At 43.5% G+C, this 20,746-nt stretch overlaps 2 protein-coding genes across 3 annotated transcripts in view; one reads left to right on the forward strand and one right to left on the reverse strand.

Moving 5' to 3' along the window:
- Positions 1-118: 118 nt before the first annotated feature.
- TUBGCP4 (tubulin gamma complex component 4) lies at positions 119-13,613 on the reverse strand. Its single transcript, XM_084293711.1, has 18 exons — positions 13,513-13,613; positions 13,305-13,433; positions 12,689-12,811; positions 12,121-12,174; positions 11,603-11,659; positions 10,987-11,066; positions 10,065-10,266; positions 7,296-7,461; positions 6,368-6,492; positions 5,683-5,733; positions 5,187-5,292; positions 4,727-4,834; positions 4,344-4,482; positions 3,731-3,908; positions 2,745-2,879; positions 1,493-1,609; positions 926-1,065; positions 119-626 (listed from the first exon to the last, which is right to left on the reverse strand). Exons 1-18 carry the CDS (start codon positions 13,588-13,590, stop codon positions 614-616), a joined length of 2,001 nt encoding a protein of 666 aa, XP_084149837.1. The 5' UTR covers positions 13,591-13,613; the 3' UTR covers positions 119-613.
- Positions 13,614-15,801: 2,188 nt separating this feature from the next.
- IQGAP1 (IQ motif containing GTPase activating protein 1) overlaps positions 15,802-20,746 on the forward strand; it is a 61,378-nt gene continuing 56,433 nt past the window's right edge. Inside the window, exons 1-2 of one of the 2 annotated variants that reach the window (XM_084293301.1) lie at positions 15,802-15,857; positions 19,713-19,812. In XM_084293301.1, the coding sequence (XP_084149427.1) occupies positions 15,812-15,857; positions 19,713-19,812 (146 nt within the window). In that variant the 5' untranslated portion in view covers positions 15,802-15,811. Of the gene's footprint in view, positions 15,858-17,758; positions 17,853-19,712; positions 19,813-20,746 lie in introns of those variants that run through there. The other variant, XM_084293300.1, reaches the window with a different exon arrangement.

The following is a 20,746-nucleotide window of genomic DNA, read 5'->3' on the forward strand; positions in this document are numbered from 1 at the left end:
AATAAATGTTCAATCTCTTGTGGTAGCTACTGGATCTCCTGTTTTATTTGGATTTATGTGCCTCACTCAGCTGAGGGTTGAGGGAAATTAGTAAAATCCATTCCTTCAATCCTCCCAATTTACCTCAAATTGCTATTGCAGTTGTTTCGTGTACAGAGAAGTATGTATTTGATTAGCAGACACTGTCTCCTGTAAGTCAGTTTATTGCACAAGTGAAAGTTCTGAAGACAGACAAAACTTCAGTCATAGTTGAGAACAGACTACTTCCTCCCTATTCCAGCTTGCAACGGATCATAGCCCAGCTCCAGTTAAGATATTGCAATTCTGACATCATAATTCTTGTTTTTTCTCCACTTTCAGAAGAAGCACAGACTGCCTCCCTAGAAGCATTTATGAGTAGATGCTGAGCTGCAGAAAGCATGGTTCTACTAGTTCAGAGTAAAAGAATAAGCTTTCTGCACTCAATAGGCAATTGTACAGAATTGGCAGGAAGTGCCACTTAAACAGTGGCTCATCAGGCAAGTACCAACTACAAGGAAAAAATTCCAAGAGCACCAGAGGCATCACTGCTTGTCATGCTGTTGGTCACAGTCTGAAGAAAAGGTCTTGGTGTTCAAACTCCAAAACTGCAAGAGAAGGATACTGTATTAGCTACATTGAAAGGAGCTCCCTCTACCAACAACCCACATCACCATTTTTCAGCCAACATTAAATAGCAGGTAAAATTCTGCAGGGCGAAAAAAGCACATGGAAACTGTAAGTTAAATCGTTCTGGCTCTGTTACTTTTCTGTCATGGGTATTAGCAATGTTTTGTTTCTAATAATTATAGCTTAACTGATAAAAATATCTTAATGATCATTTAGATCACTTTGTGTTTCAGGTGTCTCATAATAATGCTGTGAGCACTCCTGAAAATACTCCTACCTGCCCAAGGTTCCTCCGGCCTGGGTGTAGTATTTGTTATAATCCAAGCGTAGTAGCAGTTGAGCTAGGTCAGAGTTTATCTGGTGGTTTCGAACACTAGAGAGAATCTTGAAGAGCAGCGATGACTGACGACTGAATCCCTACAAATTACAGGAAGTCATTTCAAGGCATGCTGAGGAAGGCTCTTTGTCCTGCCTAAACATTTAACAGCCTGAAGAAGAGAATCACTGCAGAAGAACTGATGCTTGCAGTCCACTATAAGGTAAGTTGTCAGCCACAAGAATTATTAGGTGTTGGGTATCCAAAAGGAGGGAGAAAGGTACAATCTGATGTACACCTCCTTTCTACTCAATAGAGTGATTTCTGCATAACTGCCCACATTCTTCCCTTCTGTGCATATGTAGTTTTTCTACCCAGGAGTTATTGATTAATTAAAGTTGTTGCACTCATTCAGAAAGTCTCATCTCAGCTTAACGGCTGTAGAACAAAAGTAAGTTTAAAGCCAAGATGACTATTTGCCAGATGTTTGCACGGGAGACAAACACGTACATATAAATATAGATTCACCTTCACCAGAATACTGAGTTGTGCAGCTCCCCGCTCATCTAATGGGCCCAGATTCTGACTCACCAGAGAACAAAAACTATGACAAAGATCTAGAATTTCATTTAAGCAGTGGAAAACCTGCATGGAAAAAGAAGTACAAGACAGCAGTTAAATGCAGCTCAGCCCCAGAGAACATTTTTAGTATCTAAGAAGTTGCAGCGTTCATAACTTAAGATGTTACTAATACCGTGTTTTTAAACAATCAGTAAGGAAGATGATAAAGCAGCTGTAGCATTTTAAGGCCTTTTTCCTGAATGAAATAAGACTTGCACAATGCACTACATCTTCTCCCCTTGTCCTGTACCCCCCCAAAACAACCACATTTTGCAGACGTCACTGGGGAAACAGTCATTGGCATTAGTCTACCAGCCATCAACATAGGCCCAGAAGTTGATCATTGGCTATCCTATCCAACCAGCAGGCCACCACTGCAGCTTCAAGGTTGAGAATAAGACTAAAGAACAGCAAGAGATATAGTTCAAGGGCTTAGTTCTACTGTTCGCTAAACTCGGAATGTCTTATGTCAATTGGGCAAGGTAATTTGCATTCAAGAATGTTAAGAAAAAGCCTAAACACCTCACATGCATGACTACTGGAATATTTGTAAGTTCCAGACTGGAAAATGTAGTATGTTACCACCTCAAACACTGAGCAAAATAATGAAAGAGACAAGACCCAGGATATCACGGAGTCTCATTGGCACCAACCATCTTTCTAGATGTTTTCTGTGAGGCTACGTATTTAATAAAAACAGAAGCAACATTTTAATATACTTTTGAGTAGAGTAACAATACAAGACCATTCTTGAAGTCCACTGTGGAACATCTCAAATATTTTATCCTCCTAAAGTTTGAGACGGGATTTTTTTCCCTAGCTAATGCATTTCTCTATGAGTCCCTCAGGAGTACAGCTCCCAGCACTATGCTGATTGGTACCTCTTCAATGCCATTGCCCATGAGAAAAACACAGCAACATTTTTTGTTTTTCAAGTTAAGGCAAATTGTTCACCACTCCCACCAACTGTAACTTAAGTGATCTTAATTAACTTATCTCTTCTAGTTTATACCTGCTTTATTCTTAGAATTGCAGTCTGTACTCTGCAGGAGATTACCACTGATCTGTTTTTTGAGGAGACTGTTTGTCTGATCTGTTTGCAAAGCTACTTCCTGGGGCAATTGGAGAACTCATAGAAAAGAAGTGAAGATCTACTTACAGGCTTTAGGAGGATGAAAGACTGAGCCAACAGATTGCTTAAGAAATGATCATGAGCCAGTCTAATACTCTCAAAATCTCGTGTGGCATTTATCTGTTGGAGAAGCTGTGAGAACTGAGATTCCAGTACATCCACCTGATGGATATGTAAAAAAATCTCATTAGTATCTTCCTTTATGAGGAATAAGGAGTACCTCAGACCAGCTACAAGTTTTATTTAAGAAACTTACTCTCCCTATTGCTACTCCTAGATTAAGAGGCTGAGCATCACCTTCTCTCTGCCCCCAGAATGGAGACCTATATACCACAATAGTACAATAATATAAGGGAGGGGGAATAGATGCTTAAGTATTACCAAAGTAGAAAAGAAATTGGTCACTTTCTTTAAGATTAACTAGTGAAAAAATGTACAGCTAATGCGTAAACAAAGGTATTTATCTTCATTTCTGAATTGGAACACTGGGAGATGCTATCTGGAGGCTCAGGGCAAAGGCTGCAGTGCAACAGCTCAGCCAGGTTAGTGTAGAATCTAGAAAGTCGAGCCCCCTCAATTCAGCTGTTGTTGCTATTAAATTGATTCTCACAAAATTATGCTGCTACTAACTAGTGTTTAGATTTGAAACATCTCTTTTTAACTTCAAAAGGTCAAGAGTACAGCTTCTTTCAATTCTTAGATAAAAATAAACTGAAATTAGAACTCAGTTAACAGGGCAAGGGAAGAAGATAGGATGGTACCTTAATGATGCAACTTCAGGGATGAGTGGGGCCTCTCACAAATGCTTAGTAGCACTTGAGAGCCGTAACATTTGCATTTCCATTAACACTCGAAAACTCTACTGATTCAAACAACCAAAAAAAAACAACTGTAATTGTAGCACTGAATCTGGGAACTCATAAGTTTTAGCTTAGGACTTCAGTGCTCCCACCATGAGTTTCTGCCAGTTTCTGATTAACTGATATGGGTTTAATATTCTGTATAATCCTGACCTGCAGATAATACTGAAGATTGTCCACAAGGAAAGCCATGTGGTCCCTCAGACGCCACTTGATGGCATCAGTTCTGTTAGATTTCAGGTGTTTGCGTTGCATCTGGAGAGCCCAGCAGTGTTGTAGCTCAGCCTGGACCCGTCGCACGCTTAGCAGGTATTTGAACACAACATTGTACCTACATTCAAAAAATACAAAGTTGTTGAAGAGGGAACTCTTCCTTGGGTACAGGTACTGGAGAAGATAACAGTGCAAGATTGGAAAAAGAAATGGGATGCGATTGTTTGCCAATAGGGTAGATCAGGAAATGGCCCGTTGCAGAGTAACAGCTTTCTATTTGTATTGGTTATTAACCTAAAAAGTAATTAAACCATAAGCAGAGAAAAGCTGTCAAAGTTTGACAGATCTATTTTGTTGACAGATCTGCCAGGATCTTACTGTCACTAGCAACAACTGTACCTTCAATATGACTAAGTGGAAAGAATAATTTTAAGTTTCAGGGAGCAAGCTACAGTGTTATAGATCTACCTTTCTCTCAGGAGAAGGGGGAAAAAATGAGTGTCTGAGATCAGGGAGCCTACAGACATAGACAAAGACCACACCTAGTACTTACTTCTCCAAAACAGCAGGAGTAAAGAGAATGTGCAGCGGCCACTGAACTTTGTAAGAAAGACCCAGAGCTGCCCAGCCAGATGCAGGGGCTTCACGTGGAGATAACTCTCGGGTAGGCCCTTCACGAGCCTGAGGAGTATCTGAAAACAAATATGGTACTGAATTAAGTCTTCCTCTCCATCAAGGCAGCCCACAGAAGGACAAAAAGGGGAGAGAACAGAATGAGAAGAGCAAAAGCAAGCTAGGCCATCACGGAGGGCTGTGAAGGGAACAGATTTAATTTTTATTTTTTTTTTTTTAACTCCAAAGAAGGGTAATTAATAGGCTTGAAAACACGATCATCATGTTTCTTCTTTACTCATTACTGAACATGCAAGTAGGTACCTTTATGCTCCTTTCCATGATACTCAATGGTCAAGTGAAGCAGAGGGAGAAGGTTGTCGTCATCTAACAGTACTTTATGAGCAGACTGCTGAAATGCAACATTGACATCTGACAGAGAGAGAGCACAGATACCAAATACTCATGACATTGCAGCTAGTGTTAATTTTGCACTCATTCATTATTTATGCAGGGACATAAAAGACAACAGCGATGCACTATTTATACCCTTTTCATTTAGTTCCACTCACAGATATGGAGAGAAACCTGCCATCTGAAAGTTTCTAAAAGATGTTTTCTTTACTCTCTCTGTGGGACAATTTAATTCAAAAGTGCTGCTCTTTCAAAGCTAATGAAGACATTTAGAAGATAAGATGGGGAGCTCTTCTGTATTGGACATAGCTAACCATCTTCCTGCTATACCATAGAGAGTACAGTTTGTACGTGAATAAGCAGCACTCACCATGTTCAGTTACAGCCGTAGGTGGTGTTTTTAACATGTGCTGTGCAGTGTCAATGAAAGCCTGAAACAGCTCACCTCTTCCCAAAAGATAAAAGTCTTTTATAATCTGTGGAGATAAGTTTTTGTATATAAGCATATCAAAAACCTAACAAATACTAGGTGTCCTAACTGATAACATTTATTACTAGACAACTTCTGCCATTTCAAAACAGCTGGAGAGCTCTGAAATTCATCCACTGCCCAAAAGGTTTACAAGGCCTTGCTTCAAGAGGCAAACCACAAAACCCTCTAACTCTGTCTGACCAAGTTCTATCACTGCACTCATTCTTGAGATCTGGAAAATGAAAATAGCTTTACCTAAAATAAAAAAATGCAGAACCTAAGACGGTAAAGAATTTACTGGGGGAATAGCCATAAAAAAGCAACAACAACAACAACAAACCTACAGCACTAATTTTAAGCTGCTTTAGCAAGAACAAGCTAGAATTGGTATTACCTTCAGTTGTCCTAGTAAATCAGATTCCTCCACCATCAGTTTCCAAAGATGCTAGCGAAGAAACAAACAAAACACAAGTAACCACTTCTCAGATTTATCTAAACCCATTAACTAAGATCAGTAGCTGTCTTAAAATACTTTAGATTCACACAAAAAAGCACCCATATAAAATACAAGAACACACTGTGAAGTCAACCCATGCTACTAATTAGAACACTGCTGATGCATACCAGCAAAAAACATGAAGCCTCAGGTCAAAAAATAAGTGAAGTCTTATGAATTCATTCCCATCCTAGTTATATTCTCACTTTTCTAAGCTCCCCACTTTCTCCAGTTTTTGGTATTTTTCCAAATTAAAAAAAAAAGCACCAATGCAAAGCATTTGTCTAAGTAAAAGGCCAACTGTTACATCAAAAGCATGGCATGAAAAGTCTTCATGAGTTAAACAACCGTTACGTACAAATTCCCTGCTTTTCTCCATGCAAATGACTGGTACTTGTTAGTGTCCTTTTATCATTAGAATTTGGAGTAACACAACACTCTGAGTCCCATAGGAACCTGAAAGCTACCTGCAGCCTCCACGCTCCTGTTTAATCACTAATTGTAAAGTTCTTCCCTTCCTCTGGACATTCACAAAACTCTAAAGCTTCCCAGACTGTATAGTTATCCTTCCTGGGATCCTTACCTCAGCAACAGTGCTCCGTATCCAGTCAACCACAGATTCAAAGTCCACCAAACTAAAGAGTGGTTGCTGCTTGAGTCGGTGTAGTTCCGCTGCAAAAGTGTCCTCCTGGTTTTTTAGGATGGAGCCTGTGCAAGTAAGAAAAGTGTTTCGGACAATACTAAGGAATACCATTTGGAAAATTGCAGACCCCTTCCACCTCCCTGGCCCTGCTGGCTGCACTATTCCTGATACAAGTCAGGATGCCATTGGCTTTCTTGGCCACCTGGGCACACTACTGACTCATGTTCCGGTGAGCTTGACCAATGTCCCCAAATCCTTTTCCTCTGCACAGCTTTCCAGCCACTTTGCCCCAAGCCTGTAGTGCTACATGGGGTTGTTGTGACCAAACTGCAGGATCTGGCACTTCGCCGTGTTGAGACTCATCCCATTGGCCTCTGCCCATCGATCCTGCCTGTCCAGGTCCCTGTGCAGGGCCTTCCTACCCTCTGGCCGATCAGAGAGTCATAGAATCTTTTCCAACGCTAATGATTCTACGAGTCTTTGACACATCCTGCAACATACATACTCAGAGCCAGATGTGCTCCTGTGCCTGTTTGCACCCTTCAGGGACAGGGATACAAACTGAAAAAGCAACATGACATTTACGATATCTGTATTTACTCAGAGTAAAGCACATGGTGAGTTGTTGCTGGGAACTTGGAACTGATGTTTGGAGAGTGTTTTTTTTCATTCATTCCTTACATCCTTCCCTAGCACTTTGAAGCAGAACGCTGAGACCACTGGTCTGACCTGGCACAGACATCCATACTTTCTGAAGAGTATCAGCTGATCATCAGCAACTGTTAAGGAATTCATTCATAAAACATTTTGGAAGATACTCGTCAGTCATTCACAGGTGAACAAAGAAAACAAGAAAGAGGTTTCTCACCTTTTCTGGTCAGGTTAACATTTTGATTCTCAAACATCTGTACAGATTCTCCTACAAACAAGATTTTCTCAGCAACCCGCACAGGAATGTATGATGGCAGCATTTCCACTCGCAGAGAAAACTGTTTTAGAGATGGAGCTAACATGTTCTCCTCCTCAATCAAGCGCTGTCAGAGACCCCAGGGAAAAAAGTGAGAGCATGAGGCAAAAGAAACAAAAGGTTGAGAAAAACAGGCTTAAAATTTTTGAAAATTAAACAGAGTACATTAAAAGCAACCAGAAAAGTAGCAGATCTGGTCTGCCTAATTTCAATAAGGCTGTAAACTTCTTGATACTTCTGGCATACTAGCAGATCTCTCTACAGAAGATGTTTTCATCAGAAAGGGGGGTAGTGGGGAAAAATGAAGTGCAGCCTTTGTTGAACAGCAGTAAATTGGCTCTCCCAAAGGATAATGCCACAACAGCAAAATGAATTATTCTTGCAAGTGCATCACATTAGTTTTTCGCTGCCATAACAATGCTAATTAGCATTAGCAAAAATAATCCTCCTTTATCCCTATTCCCATGTTTTAGCACAACTAGAACATTTGTGGTACAGATGCACAAACACAAATACCTCCACTAGTGAACAGACAGCTTAAGGATCTGAAGGCTTACGTATATGAATTTTCTCAATTATTTCCTGCAAAACGTTTTTCAAAGACACAGTATGTTATTAACTTCCTCCTGAAGGTATAAGTAAATATTAGAACTCCAGGTAGTGATGCTATATTTTCTTTCAGAGAAGCAATCATAACAATACGGATTATTTCATCTGGTTTTCTTGTTATTGGAGAATTAGGTTCGTTAGACCATAATCAAAAAACACTATTGTACCAAATTTTTGAGAACGTTTGTTTTGGGAATGAATTCTTCATTTTAACAGGAGAGTTCAGTATGAGTTTGCATATGGACGTTAACAGCTTGGCAATTCTTAAGATTCTTCTGACACTTTTAGATGAGGAGATACCCAAGAATTTTGAATTGGTCTATCCCATCAGCACCAAGGGTTTATTATTTTACTATGTGACAGCAGAACAGCCAACATCAATAGTCAATAATACTGAACAAGAGATTTAGTTAGGCTTTCTTGTTATCTTCTTGATGTGCCTACATTTGCCACCAGGGATCTAGAAGACTTACTAATTTTCACATAGATCATACATCCAATACAGCAAAATGGCTGATTCTCTGTCGTCTTCTGAAGTTTTTCCTTGTTTATGACTGTGTATAGTCTTTCCTCAGCAATGACTGTTTATACAAGGCACTTAATAATTACGCAAGGCAGGTTGTAATGGGGATGAATCTTTTATGCATTCACAGCTGGAGTTACATGCAACAAACTAACACCATTGATGCCCATTAAATGTTTTCTCACAGTAAATTAGAGAATGTGAATTTACAGAGTGGTTCCTCACTAGCACCTGATGTGAAAAATATTCAGACGCATAAAGCGTGGAAGATCACTCCATTGGGAAATCTGTTTTGCACAAGAGCAATTTAATGGTATGCCATCTACATGAGGAGTTAATGCATTTCACCAGTATTCTGGCAGGCTGTCCCCTTGCTTAACTTAGCACCCTGGACATGTTAGCAGCCTCTTGACTATTCCTTAGCAATTTTTTCCCCAGTAGTGTCAATGGCATTACCCTGTTAAGTAACATTTCCACTCTGATTTGCACCAATGGTTGTGCAAAATAAGTACCTGAGCCAGCTACCACCAGAAAGGGTGCAAACGAACTACACCAAAGCTTCTTACACTCTTTCCCCTGCAATTGTTCATGCTATCATCTATGTCCAGGTTGAGAAAATCAAAGAGTTGACTAACGAATCAGAAAAGAGTCGAGCAGGGTGAGTACCACACTTGAAATTACTTGACACCAGCGTCTACACAGATTCTATCAATACGGCTTTCTGCCTCCAGATTATCCAGCTATGCCCACCAGTATGTCTCTCTTCTTTATGCCTAGCTGCAACGTATGACAATATTCTGTTGATCTGCCATCCTACCAGCTGTGGTGGTTTCACCCTGATGGGCAGCTGAATTCCACCACACTGCTCTCTCACTCCCCTCCTAATAGGAAGAGGGGGGAAGAAGGAATTAAAAAGGCACACAGGTTGAGATAAGGACAATTTAATTAAGGGGAAAAAAAGAGGGAAAAGAAAAATAAATGAATAAAAAAATAATAAAAATAAAAAAGAAAGAAAAAAAAGGTTACACTGAAACGAAGAGAAAACAATTATTCTTAACATCCCGTCATCAAGCAATGTTTGGCCATGTTTTGTAAAATAGGGCCTCAATATGCATCGCAGTTTTTCAGGAGGACAGATGTTTTCCTAACAAGACTCCCCCTACCCCCCTTCTCCTTCCCCTTCCACAGCTTTTATTGCCAAGTGTGAAGTCATATGGTATGGAATATGCCTTTGGTCAGTTTAGGTCATCTGCCCTGGCAATGTCTCCTCCCCACACCTCTTGCCCACCCCCAGCCTCCTGGCTTTGAGGGGGCTGGAGAGAGTGTTGATGCTGTGCTAGCACTGTTTAGCAACTGCCAAAACACCGGTGTAATATCAGTGCTGTTTTGTGGGGAAAGTGAACTGCATCTCTGCCAGACCCAGTACACCAGGTCGCAATAATGACGAGTCCAGCATAGTTTGCACTGAAACAAGGCAATACGTTTCCTCTTTAGTTACCTACGGAACAAAGGTGCCAAGCCATGACTTGCAGCCTTACCAAGTCCTGCAGCTCTCGTAGCTGTTTTCCTGTAAGTCCCCCAATTCCTAGGTCATCATCATCATCTTCAGGTTGGCCAAGGACATTTCCAGAAGACGGACCCTGTTTGATAAAGAACTCTTCATGTTGGTCTAGTAGCAATCCATGTAGCATCCAGGCAGATAGCTGCTTATACATGACTCCATGACACACAGCCAGAATCCTGAGATCAAGAGAAATAGGACAGTGAGTTTCTGCATGCACTAATCAAAACCTCAATGTACCTCATTCTGGTAAGTCCAGTTAGTTAAATATCTAACACAGATTTTTTTTTTTTAATTTTTTTAATCAGAGAAAGATGAACTGATCACTCAAAAACAAACAAACAAACAAACAAACAAAACCAAACAAACAAAGCAGCAAATATATCTATATTTGTATATGTATCTGTATATATATATAATATACAGTGGCTTCCCAGTTCTGCTGTTTCTACTCTATTACTATTTCAGCGTGAACACTGAAAAGAATCATCCCTTAAGAGCCAATGGCCTGACTTTCTCACCAAAGACACAAAAACATAGCAACATCCACCCAGTGAAATACATCTTCCTGAAGGATGGAAAAAAAGAGTAATAGGTCTGCTACATCGAAAACATTTCACGTAGATTTCAAAAGAAGAATAAACATAGGATCTGAACTTTCCTCAGCACTGATACCTCAGTAAGATATCCAAAAATAGAAAGTATGGAGAAAGCCTTAATTCCTGCCATTAACCTGCTTTAGATAGGTAACGGGGACTGTGACAATTTGCCTTGCATGCTACTCCTATTTCTAGATCATGCAGTCCTATTTTGAGAAGTATTATCTGCTTTTACAAGAAAGATAACACACTGACACTAACTCCAGTTACTACTTAAGAAGTTTTATTGCATCTACATACTTTTCAAGAGCACTGCGAACAGGAGGCAACCCCCCACAGCTATGTTTGTGGACGGTTTCCAATATCTGACATCCATGAATCTGCAGAAAGAAAAAGCATTTAGAAAAAGCATTTTCTGCACAAGTCTGGCAGAAAGAGATGAAACATACTCTATATAGTGAAAAAAGAGGTGATGACCTTTATGAGCCTGTGTGAGGCTGCACACCCAAGTTTTTTCTCAAAAAATTCCCTTAACAAAAAAAATAAGCATCTCGTAACTCTGAAAACATTAGCCTCCACCTTTTATTTTATTTTATTTATTAAACTCTGGTGAGGGTGGGAGAGAAAACAGGCTCAGAAAAGAAGAAAGTCCAGTTAGCAGCATCTTGTACTTTGAAATGTGCTGTGATTAGAATATCTGTCAGAGATCTTACTAATAATGAAACAGAAAAGAGAGTTAAATTGAGTCTAAATGGATTTGTGAAACGTTCAATACTTACAGTAGTACTAGGAATGGGGCACCCATTACTGAAACCAGATTCTTTCCTAGCATTCTATTGTGGTGTGAGGTCAGAAGATACTTTTATCAGCTAAAGAAGAAACTTGTTAAGAGAGACTAGCTACAATTTTGCTGTACCTTCTGAGTCTTGATCTGTTCCACCACGACCATTACAGATGGGAAGAGTAACTGAAACTGCAGAACAAGGAACAAAATGTTGAATTAGTTTGCTATGCAAGGGAGAGAGAAATTGTGATTGGGTAAGTGCGGACAGCACCTGATTACAGTAATTTAACCAAGCCATCATCATGCTTTCCCCACAAATCGGAAACCATTCTGTGACCTGAAAATCACCGGAAAGAATACACTCCCTTGCCTGGATCAAGATGCACTAAATTACTGCATTCCAGCTGCAGTTCAGACTAAGCACAAGCAGCAAGGAATATGCAAGGGTAAAAGTGAAAAACCTAAGATATGTGTTACAGTGCAAGTAATCCTCTAAACATGATCAGGGGACTACAAATTTGGAGGCATTAAAGAGAAGTGACATGACATGAAAGAATAAACTTTGTTTATCCCACCCATGTTCTCATTAGACATATCACAGAGCGGAAAGAGTAACCGAAGAATACTACATGTTTATTAACATGACATACCTGGTCCAAGGAATAATTAACATGTGAGATGGAAAGATGCGGGTCAGCCAAAAACTGTAAGAACAAAGCAATTAATGAAAATTAAAATAAGTTATAGATAAGTTAAAAAGCAGGTTTGATTCTATATTCCATACCCTTAGTTCCGACAGCTTTCCCCCCTCCTCCCCCCGGCTTTTTTGTGTCATGTCCCATTTAGGCTGTAACTTTTAATGAAACCACTGCACAATGACTGTACAAAGGTGTAACAGCTACAAAGCCACCAAGGGTTTAATCAGAACCCTCACAACTGAAAACAGAAGTCACAATAGTCTGAGACAGCAATGGGCTCTGAGGCTGTTGAGGCACCTACTGAACTGTATATAAAAAGGGACTGACTACTTATTAGAATGAACAGTCATTTATAATGGCACCTCACAGGAATAATTTGGAAACCATTCCTAAAGGGGAAAGAAAACTATCTTGTCGCCTCTTTAACTCCTACCACATAGCCCATTAATTGCAGAAATGACAAGTTTTCACAATCTGTCAGCAGCAGGACAGCCTCTTGTTCCAACTTTCTCTCCTTTACCTCTTGTTCAAGGTCAAGTAGTGCCTGTCGATATGGCTGCAATACTGAATCAAGACCTGTGCAGAAAGCTCGCAAATAAATCCCATGTAATCCACCCTGGTTTTGCTGAGATACATGATGGTCCTAAAAGCAAACAATAAAATCAACATCAGCTCCTCAGTGCAGGTCTAAAGAGTGATGGAATTTCTGTGCAGCTTTACACCAGCATCCAATGATCGCAGCATCTTGAAATGCACCTCAACCCCCCAGAAAGCGCCCAGAGAAGAAACAGCAGAGTTTCATTTAGCTCTTCTGTGTATGCACGCAAGGGTCGCCACAAACCCTGGAGAATCTGCAGCGATCGCGAATTAGCGCGTTATGTTTCCCCAGGACCGAGATTTTTACATTCCGTCCACCTTTCCACATGGGTTGTCGCGGACCCTCCTTCACTTTCACCGCGCGGAGCCTCCCGGAGCCCCGTTCGAGGCAGCACGGTCGCTGGGACGAGTGCCGGCCGGCGCCGCGGCGCATCCGTGCCCGGCGCGGTTCGGGCGCAGCGGCACCCGCCCAGCTCTGCTCCGCCCCGCCCCGCCCCGCCCCGCCCCGCCCCGGGAAAACCGCGGCCAGGGGGCCCCACCTGCTGCTGTACGTGCCCGGTGTACTGCTCCACGAACTCGGCGAAGCGGATGTAGTCGGTGCCGAGGCGGCAGAGCCGGTTCAGGACGCTCGTCTCGCTGGGATGCAAGAACGGCAGTTCCTGGGACACCTGCGGGGAATGACAGCGATGAGGGCGGGCGGGAGGGCGGGCGCGGGGGCGGGGGCGGGCCGGCCGGGTCCCGCCGTACCTGCAGGCCGCCGCGCTTGCTCCAGGTGAAGGCCGCCCCCGGGTACCCGCTCAGCGCCAGCAGCAGCTCGTGGATCATCCCGCTGCGCGCCGCCGCGCGGGCTGCCGGGAGGGGCGCGAGGGCTGCCGGGAAGGGCGCGTCTGCGCCGCGGCCGCCGGAGGGGTCGCGGGCGGCGCCTCGGCCCCGGGGAGCTGTGGAGGTTGCCGCTGGCCTCGCGCGGCCCGGTGGCAGGGCGCGCTCCGCGGGCGGCTCCCCGCCGGGCCCGGGAAGTAACGGGAGGATGGGCGAGCGCGCCGGCTTTCCGGAAGAGTCCCCGGGAGCAGCTGGCCGGACCGGGCTAGTCCGCTGCCCTCCTCTCCGCTCCTGGGGCGCTCTGGCGTGGCCGCAGGAGGACGGCTGAGTGACTCGGGTGGTTGTGGTGGCAAGTGTTGGTCCAGAAGGGCCCTTCCAGAACAGCAGCAAGCTCGCAACCTTCTAGGTTGTTTTCTCGTCTTTGTTTTTGGCATTTCTTGTCAAGTTTCTTTATTGTTTTCTTAGGATGTGTGGCATTGTTCTATCCACGTTAGTTTGACCTTGGTCTTACCTGTTATATGTTGGTCTCACCTCAAGTACTGTGTACAGTTGTGGGTGTCACAGCATAAGGAGGGCGTAAAAATATTAGCCTCTGCAGGTGGGCAACAGAGGTGGCGATGGGGCTGGAGAGGAAGATGTGCGAGGAGCGGCTGAGGTCACTTGGTTTCCTCAACTTAGAGAAGAAGAAACTTGAGGGACAACCGAATTGCTTTTCTTCCTGTGCGTTTTTACTCATTATGTCTTCATTCAGTAGAAAGTAGCGTTAAGCATAATGTTTACTATTTGCAACAGATAAATAACTTTACTGTCCAAGTGTGTTTGGTTTGTGATCAGTTTGTCGTAGTGTGCTCTGTTTTGTAGGAGAAAGTTCTCATGTTATGTTCCTACAGGGAAGAAAAATGTTCAAGTACGTAGCCTAACTATCTGAATAAAATTGTCTCTTAATACCCTCTCTGACATGTATGCATTTATTTTCCTATAGCTATATTTGCAGTATACTGGGAGCTCCAACAGTATTGTTCTATTGTGTATCAATACAATCAAACCATTCTCTTTATATTGACAAAGCTTCTATTGGCTGAACAAAGACTGGAGTTTAGCTAGGCAATTGTTCATCATTGACATGAATGTCACAGTGTGCAGTTGTGCCAGGAAAACTACGTGATACTCCTGCTTTTAGGAAGCTGTATTTGAGGGTTAGCACTGTTAGCTTCAGTCTTGTGGTGCTGAAAGCAGTCACAGTCCTTCCGTATTCGTTAGAGGCTGTGGTTCAATCCCATGCTTCTGACTCAAAGTTCTGTGCTAACAGGCGGCTTATGATTAACGCTAAATTGAAATACGATTGTTAACTGACTATAAAGCTAATCATGTTATAGTAAGATTATATATAGTTAAATATGTGGAGAGTGATGGCTCAATATTTGACCCTAGAATGCTTTGCCTGTAAATGCCGAATATATAATTTAGTGGTATATTGTACATTGCTAATAACATGGTGCCTTTATTTATGTAAATACATACTAATTTAATCTGACAGGGAACTCTTGAATCTGACCATAATAGTCTTCTATACCCATAAATCAAGGTTATAGTAGCATTCTGTCACAAAAAGTGCGACTGTCAGGTGTCTTTCTTGAGAACAAGGCAGAAGGAAATGATGTAACATTTCCCTCTGCAGAGGGAACGTTTGCCTATTGCAGTTGTGGGTGGGGGGAAGCTAATTTTTGGGAAGGTAAAGTTAGTGATTTGTTGGAAGTGAGTCATACTAAAAGTAAGGCTAGAATTAATTATGAAAGCATTTTAAATAGAGATATGGCAGCTTTTTTGTCATTGGAATTTGTTGTTTGATGGTGAGAGGTACGGGTTTGAGCTCCACTAAATATAGTGGGCTGGTTAAGACTTAAATTACTTTATTGGTTCTCAAAGTGCCTTTGTAGGTAGGCTACATGAAAACAAGTACAGGCAAAAAAAAAAAAAAACCAACATTAAAAGGTGTTAAAAAATAAAAGAAGGGGAGGATGTCTGTGCCACAGACAAAATAAATTTTGAATCGCCCCATGTTTTCCTTCCTCTAGGTAGCTGTGGGGCTTCCCTGGACCTTACAGATGCTTCAAGTGAAAGAAATTGTACCTGGTGCTTGGAAACAAGTACACAGTGTTTGCAGTTCAAGAAGTGTTCTTGCCAGCTTGCCCATGTTGCACTGTCACAGGGAAAAGGAGAGGTTTTCATGATGGTTTCTGTGAATGGAGAGATTGCTCACCTTCCTACAAAGAGTAAGTGCTCCTCTGCTATTTCATCAGCCTGTGGCTGTGTGTTAGCTGCATGTCCTGACTATAGCAGGACTGGGCAGGGTTAGGGTTCCTCCTTGTCTGTTGCTTGCTCTCAGTCTTCCATGAGGAGTCCTGCAGACTGTGTGCATCTAGAGCTGTGTGCCAGGCAGCTCCCGGCTGTATACATGCATTTTATGTGTATATATACGCACGTGCACATTAAGTGTGTGTGTGTATATAACACACATGCATGTGTGTTTAAAACATACACTGGGTCATTTGAGGCAATTCTGTCAGATTCATGCAGGGCATTCTGGGCCTGTAAGAACAGAGAATGTAGCTAAACTGGGTAATTAGAGAAGACAACAAAAACGAATACGGACCTAAACCTCAGTACAGGTATAGAGGATAAGATTTAAACGTATCTTGAATGAATGTGGTCTAAAGGGAAAGGTCACATATGTCTGTAAACACATGAGGTGCAAAAAATAATGTTAAGAAAAAATGACTAATGAAGATGAGAAGATTCATCAGAATGAAGGCTGCTAAGATGTGGTGTGGCACTAGATGTTATTTTTATTTCAGCGATCTGGGCTGGCTCCATGTGTACTACAAAGAGAGTAAGTGATGACTTAGAATTCTTAGTGCTAAATGGAACATAGAGCAGATCCTACTCCCTCTTCAGCCTTTATTTTGCTAAAAATTAGGATATGTCTGAAAAATTCTTCAGTGGAAAACTGTTTGAATAGGCTATTATTTCCCAGTCTTTCTTGGAATGCAAGGCCTTACAATACTTTGCACAGGCGGGTGGAATAATTGTATATACTATACTGTTTGGAGGAGGACAGAGGAGGTTAGAGATACCTTCTGTTTCAGTGATAGCCTGCAGCTAGGTTGTCTTGAAGTGACTATAGAATTGCAGCTTCAGAATCTTCAGGTTTTCTAAAAATCTTTTTTTTTTTTTTTTCTCCCAGCACCATTTATAGACATCTATCTTGTAAAGGAAGTGACAAATAAACACCTTCAAAAGAACATATAATAGTAGTTTAAATAAGGGACTGAATTTTGGAGCTCTTCATTTCCTCAGGGAAGAACTAATGACTAGGCATTAAGGCCAAGTACTATTTAAAAAAAAAAATCTAGCTGAAATTTTGAAACTGAAAAAGTTTCAAAAAAAAAAAAAAAGGAAAAAATAGGTATCTCTGTAATGCTGTTTGTAAGGCTGACTAGTAAATATTCAACATTTAAAAAAAAAAAAAAAAAAAAAAGGACAAGCAACAGGAGAGGCAATAGATCAAACACACAGATACACAAGAGAGTCTACGTAAGCCTGGCCTGGCGGAGTGTATGTAAGGGGGAGGGGTGGGATAACTGTCAAGGCTGATTTTTATCTGGCTGCAGTGTATCTGTCCACTGGGGCTTGCAGGGCAGTGCTGCGTGTGTAAGGGTTGGAAGTTTTGGGCCTGGTGGCTGTGGAGTGCTGGCTGGCTCGACCTAGGCTGCATCCCATGTAACAGGGCTGGCAGGCCAGGGATTTGCTGAGTGTTGCCAGCGGGGCTGACAGGAAATCTCAGGGTGCTACAAGTGGGACAAAGTCTGGTCCCCTGTGAGGGGGACCCCGAGGCAGGCAGGGTGGGGCCCGCGGGAGCACAGTGCTCTGCGAGTGGGCGGACCGAAGTCCCAGCAGGGCTGAAGGATGCGGACTGGGCAGCGCCGGTCGCTGAGTCCGGCTGAAACCACAAGGCTGGCAGGAGGGGCGAGCCGGCGGCCGAGACGGGGCAGGCTCTCACCCCGGCCACGGCAGCGGATGAGGCTGGCGGAGGCGGCCGGGGCGGGGAGAGAGGGAGCGAGCGCGGTGCGGTGGCTCCGCCCCCGCCACACCCGGTGCGGCAGGAAGAGGAACGGCCGCGCCCTGGTCCCGGCCGGCCCTGGTCCAGCGCAGCGCCATGGCGGCGGAGGAGGTGGACGGGCTGGCCATATCCCGGCCGCATTATGGCTGTGAGTACCGGGGCTCCCAGGCTCGGGTCCGGGAATCGGCGGGGCCGCCAAGTAACATCCTACCCGGCGACGCCCAGCCCGGCTTGCGCAGCCCGTGCCTTCCCGGGGACCGGTGCTGAGAGCGGAGGCTGCGGCGCCGCAGGCGCGGGGAGAGCGTGGGGTCTCGGTTCTGCTGCTGGCCGGCGGGCCCTAGCGGCGGGGTGCGAGGGCCCCTGGGCGCGGCCCGCCGCGCCTCCCACGGGGCGGGCGCCGAGGGTCTCGCCGCCGTCTCTTCCCCGGGCGCTACAGAGCGCTGGGAGAAGGTGCTGGGCGCGCGGCGCTGGGGCGGTCTCCTGCCGTCGGGGAGCGGGGGGTGCCCGCGCCTCCCGCGGGCGAGTCCCGCGCCTCGCCCAAGATGTCCGCCGCGGGGAGGGGAGCACGGCAGGGCGGGGGCGCCTCTGGTGGGACGGGACGGGGCGCGGCGGCGGCGGAGTCTTGGCAGGGAAGGGGCGCGGCGAGCCGCCGCGGTGGCGGACCCTTCCGTCTGCCTTCCTGTTCGTTCCGGTAAAGGTGCCTGACGTACCGTCCGAAACGCGATCGGAAGCGTTTAGGTTGAACGCCTTCACTTCCTTGGACACGCGCTCACAGTAGAGAGGGAGGCTTTAGCTCAAGGGTTCCGAAATGTACGCTTGCTTGTGCAAGCTGTCACGTCAAGAATGAGTAAAGATGAGGAAGAGGCTGTGAGGCGGATGGGAGATGGCGTAAGCGACGGCCGGTCGGACCGCGCGGTGCCGACCGTGCCGCGGCGAGGCCTGGGGCGGGCGGGGAGGGCAGCAGCAGGTAGAGTCCCGCGAACGGGGCGGGGCGCGCCGCACTCGGTGTATTGTCGGAAGGACGGAGCAGGGGGAATCGGGAGGAGGGAGAACTTTCCCGTGGTATTAGGTGTTACTCTGTGGCTTGGGGCAGGTTTTTATAGCTTTGGGAGGGGTTGATGGAAGCAGGAAGGTGCTTCTGAGGTACTTCGGACAGGTTTCTGAGAGAAATTGCTTTGCAGTTTCAACCAAGGTCTTGCTTGGTCCCAAACGCTATGGTTGCTACCACATCAGTTTTTGTTTGTTTTTATTAAAGCATTTTAGGTGTAAGCTAGTCTTTGATTAATTGTGGTATGAGACACTTCCTATTTGTCAAGTTGATCTGTAAAACCTAAAAAATGTGCTTTTTTTTTTTTCTCCTCATGAGAGCATGGATGAGGTACTTAGTTGTAAGAGTGGAAAGGACAGGCTATATCACGAAGGCTTTGAATGTATAGAATCTGAAAGATTTAGGCATATGCCCGTAGGTAGGTCCTCAGCTTGATCAAAAGATGATATGCAGGTTGTGGATCTGAAAGGTTCACCTCCAGATAAGGGTCCATGAGCATTTCCATCTTTTTAGAGATGAAGTATGACAATATAGAAGAGATTATATGACGTGAAAATATGCTGTTAGCCTTCTTTAATCTTTGAGTACTAAAACAGAAGATAGGTGGAGAGATGCGTGGTCACTGATGTGCCTTTGAGAAAGAGGAAGGCAAAGCTAGAAGAAAGAAAGAAAAGAGAAGACTTTGCTCAGTGGAAGATGGGGAGAAAGTGGGCTCAGAATCAAATGGGGAAATCAGGCAGAGGGAAGACATCAAACTTACGTGATGAGGGAGGAAGGGTAAGGAAACAAGGTCTCTTCTGTTGCTTGCAAAGATCAGGTGTGTTTGGTCCCTCATTTTTCTGAATCAAATAAAACATGTGGTGAGTTCCTGGGGGAAGGGTTGGATATGATTTTTTTGTGTGCCTGTCTGGCTGCATTCAGTCTTCAACCACCTGACAATGTGTTTTTGACTATTTGCAGCTGTCTTGGATAATGAGAGATTAACAGCAGAGGAAATGGATGAAAGACGACGCCAGAACGTAGCGTATGAATACCTTTGTCATCTGGAGGAAGCAAAGAGGTAAGAAGAAGAAGGACTGAAATTGCTGGTGATTTAAAAATAAATAAATAAATAAATAAATAAATGGATATTTGGTGAGGGGAATGATTACTACTGAACTTATTTTTTCTGACTTTTTGCTTAATATGTTGAAAAAAATGTTGAACTTATTCCTGGCCTCCAGCATGTATGTAGCTTTTATGTCATCTTCATGTTTAGTAAGCGTGAAAGTATGCTGTGTTACTTCATACAAAATGAAAGTATGATCAGAAGATAGTAGATGCTATGTATTTGCTATTAAAGGAAAAAAAACCCACAAAACTAATACTAAAAACAAATCTGTGAAGTCTTATTGTTAATATTCTCAAAATCTTTCTTGCAAACATTCAATCCTATATGCTGTATGTGGAGAATAGGAATGAGACAGACCAGTTTGCCTATTTGTTTCCTTTCCTGACAGATGTCTTTTCATGCCTTTGTATAAATTGATTTTTTTTACTTGAATTTTTAATGACTATTGAAACTGAGGTTGCGACTAAAGGCAAGTTTTAAAGAACAAGATTGAAGAAAAAGAGGTGAGGTAATGTTTCTGTTAGTGACTCCTACAAGACTTAAAAATAATGCTAGTGTTTCAGTTTCCATTTTGTAATTAGTCAAGAAACGAATTGTGAACATAGTTTCTTTGTTCTCACAAAGACCTAGGCAATCTAGCTAGTATGACACAGAAAGTAACTTCTGTTGCAGCAGAAAAGTAAGGAACATGAAAAAATGTGTTCTAACTAGAATTTGCTCGATAGTTCTGTCTGTCATTTGAAAGATGGTACAGGTTAAGAGCCAGAAAACTTTCTCTTCCTCTGACTGGTGATATATTTTGGAGCATCTGTATAAGTCTCCCCCAGCAAGACAGACGTGTTCCACTGCAGTGTTTTATAGAATGGAGTAGTTCAGTTGGAAG

The sequence above is a fragment of the Netta rufina genome (assembly GCF_964035555.1).
Source record: "Netta rufina genome assembly, chromosome: 11".
Lineage (NCBI taxonomy): Eukaryota > Metazoa > Chordata > Aves > Anseriformes > Anatidae > Netta > Netta rufina.

Bases quoted from the DNA above. Each gene is read 5' to 3' on its own strand.
- TUBGCP4 (XM_084293711.1), bottom strand. From the start codon at position 13,590: ATGATCCACGAGCTGCTGCTGGCGCTGAGCGGGTACCCGGGGGCGGCC. The intron at 11,660-12,120 runs GTATGTCATGTT...CTTGTTCTGCAG, and splicing joins TTAATTATTCCTTGGACCAG to TTTCAGTTACTCTTCCCATC. The intron at 6,493-7,295 runs GTGAGAAACCTC...TTACTTGCACAG, and splicing joins TGTTAACCTGACCAGAAAAG to GCTCCATCCTAAAAAACCAG.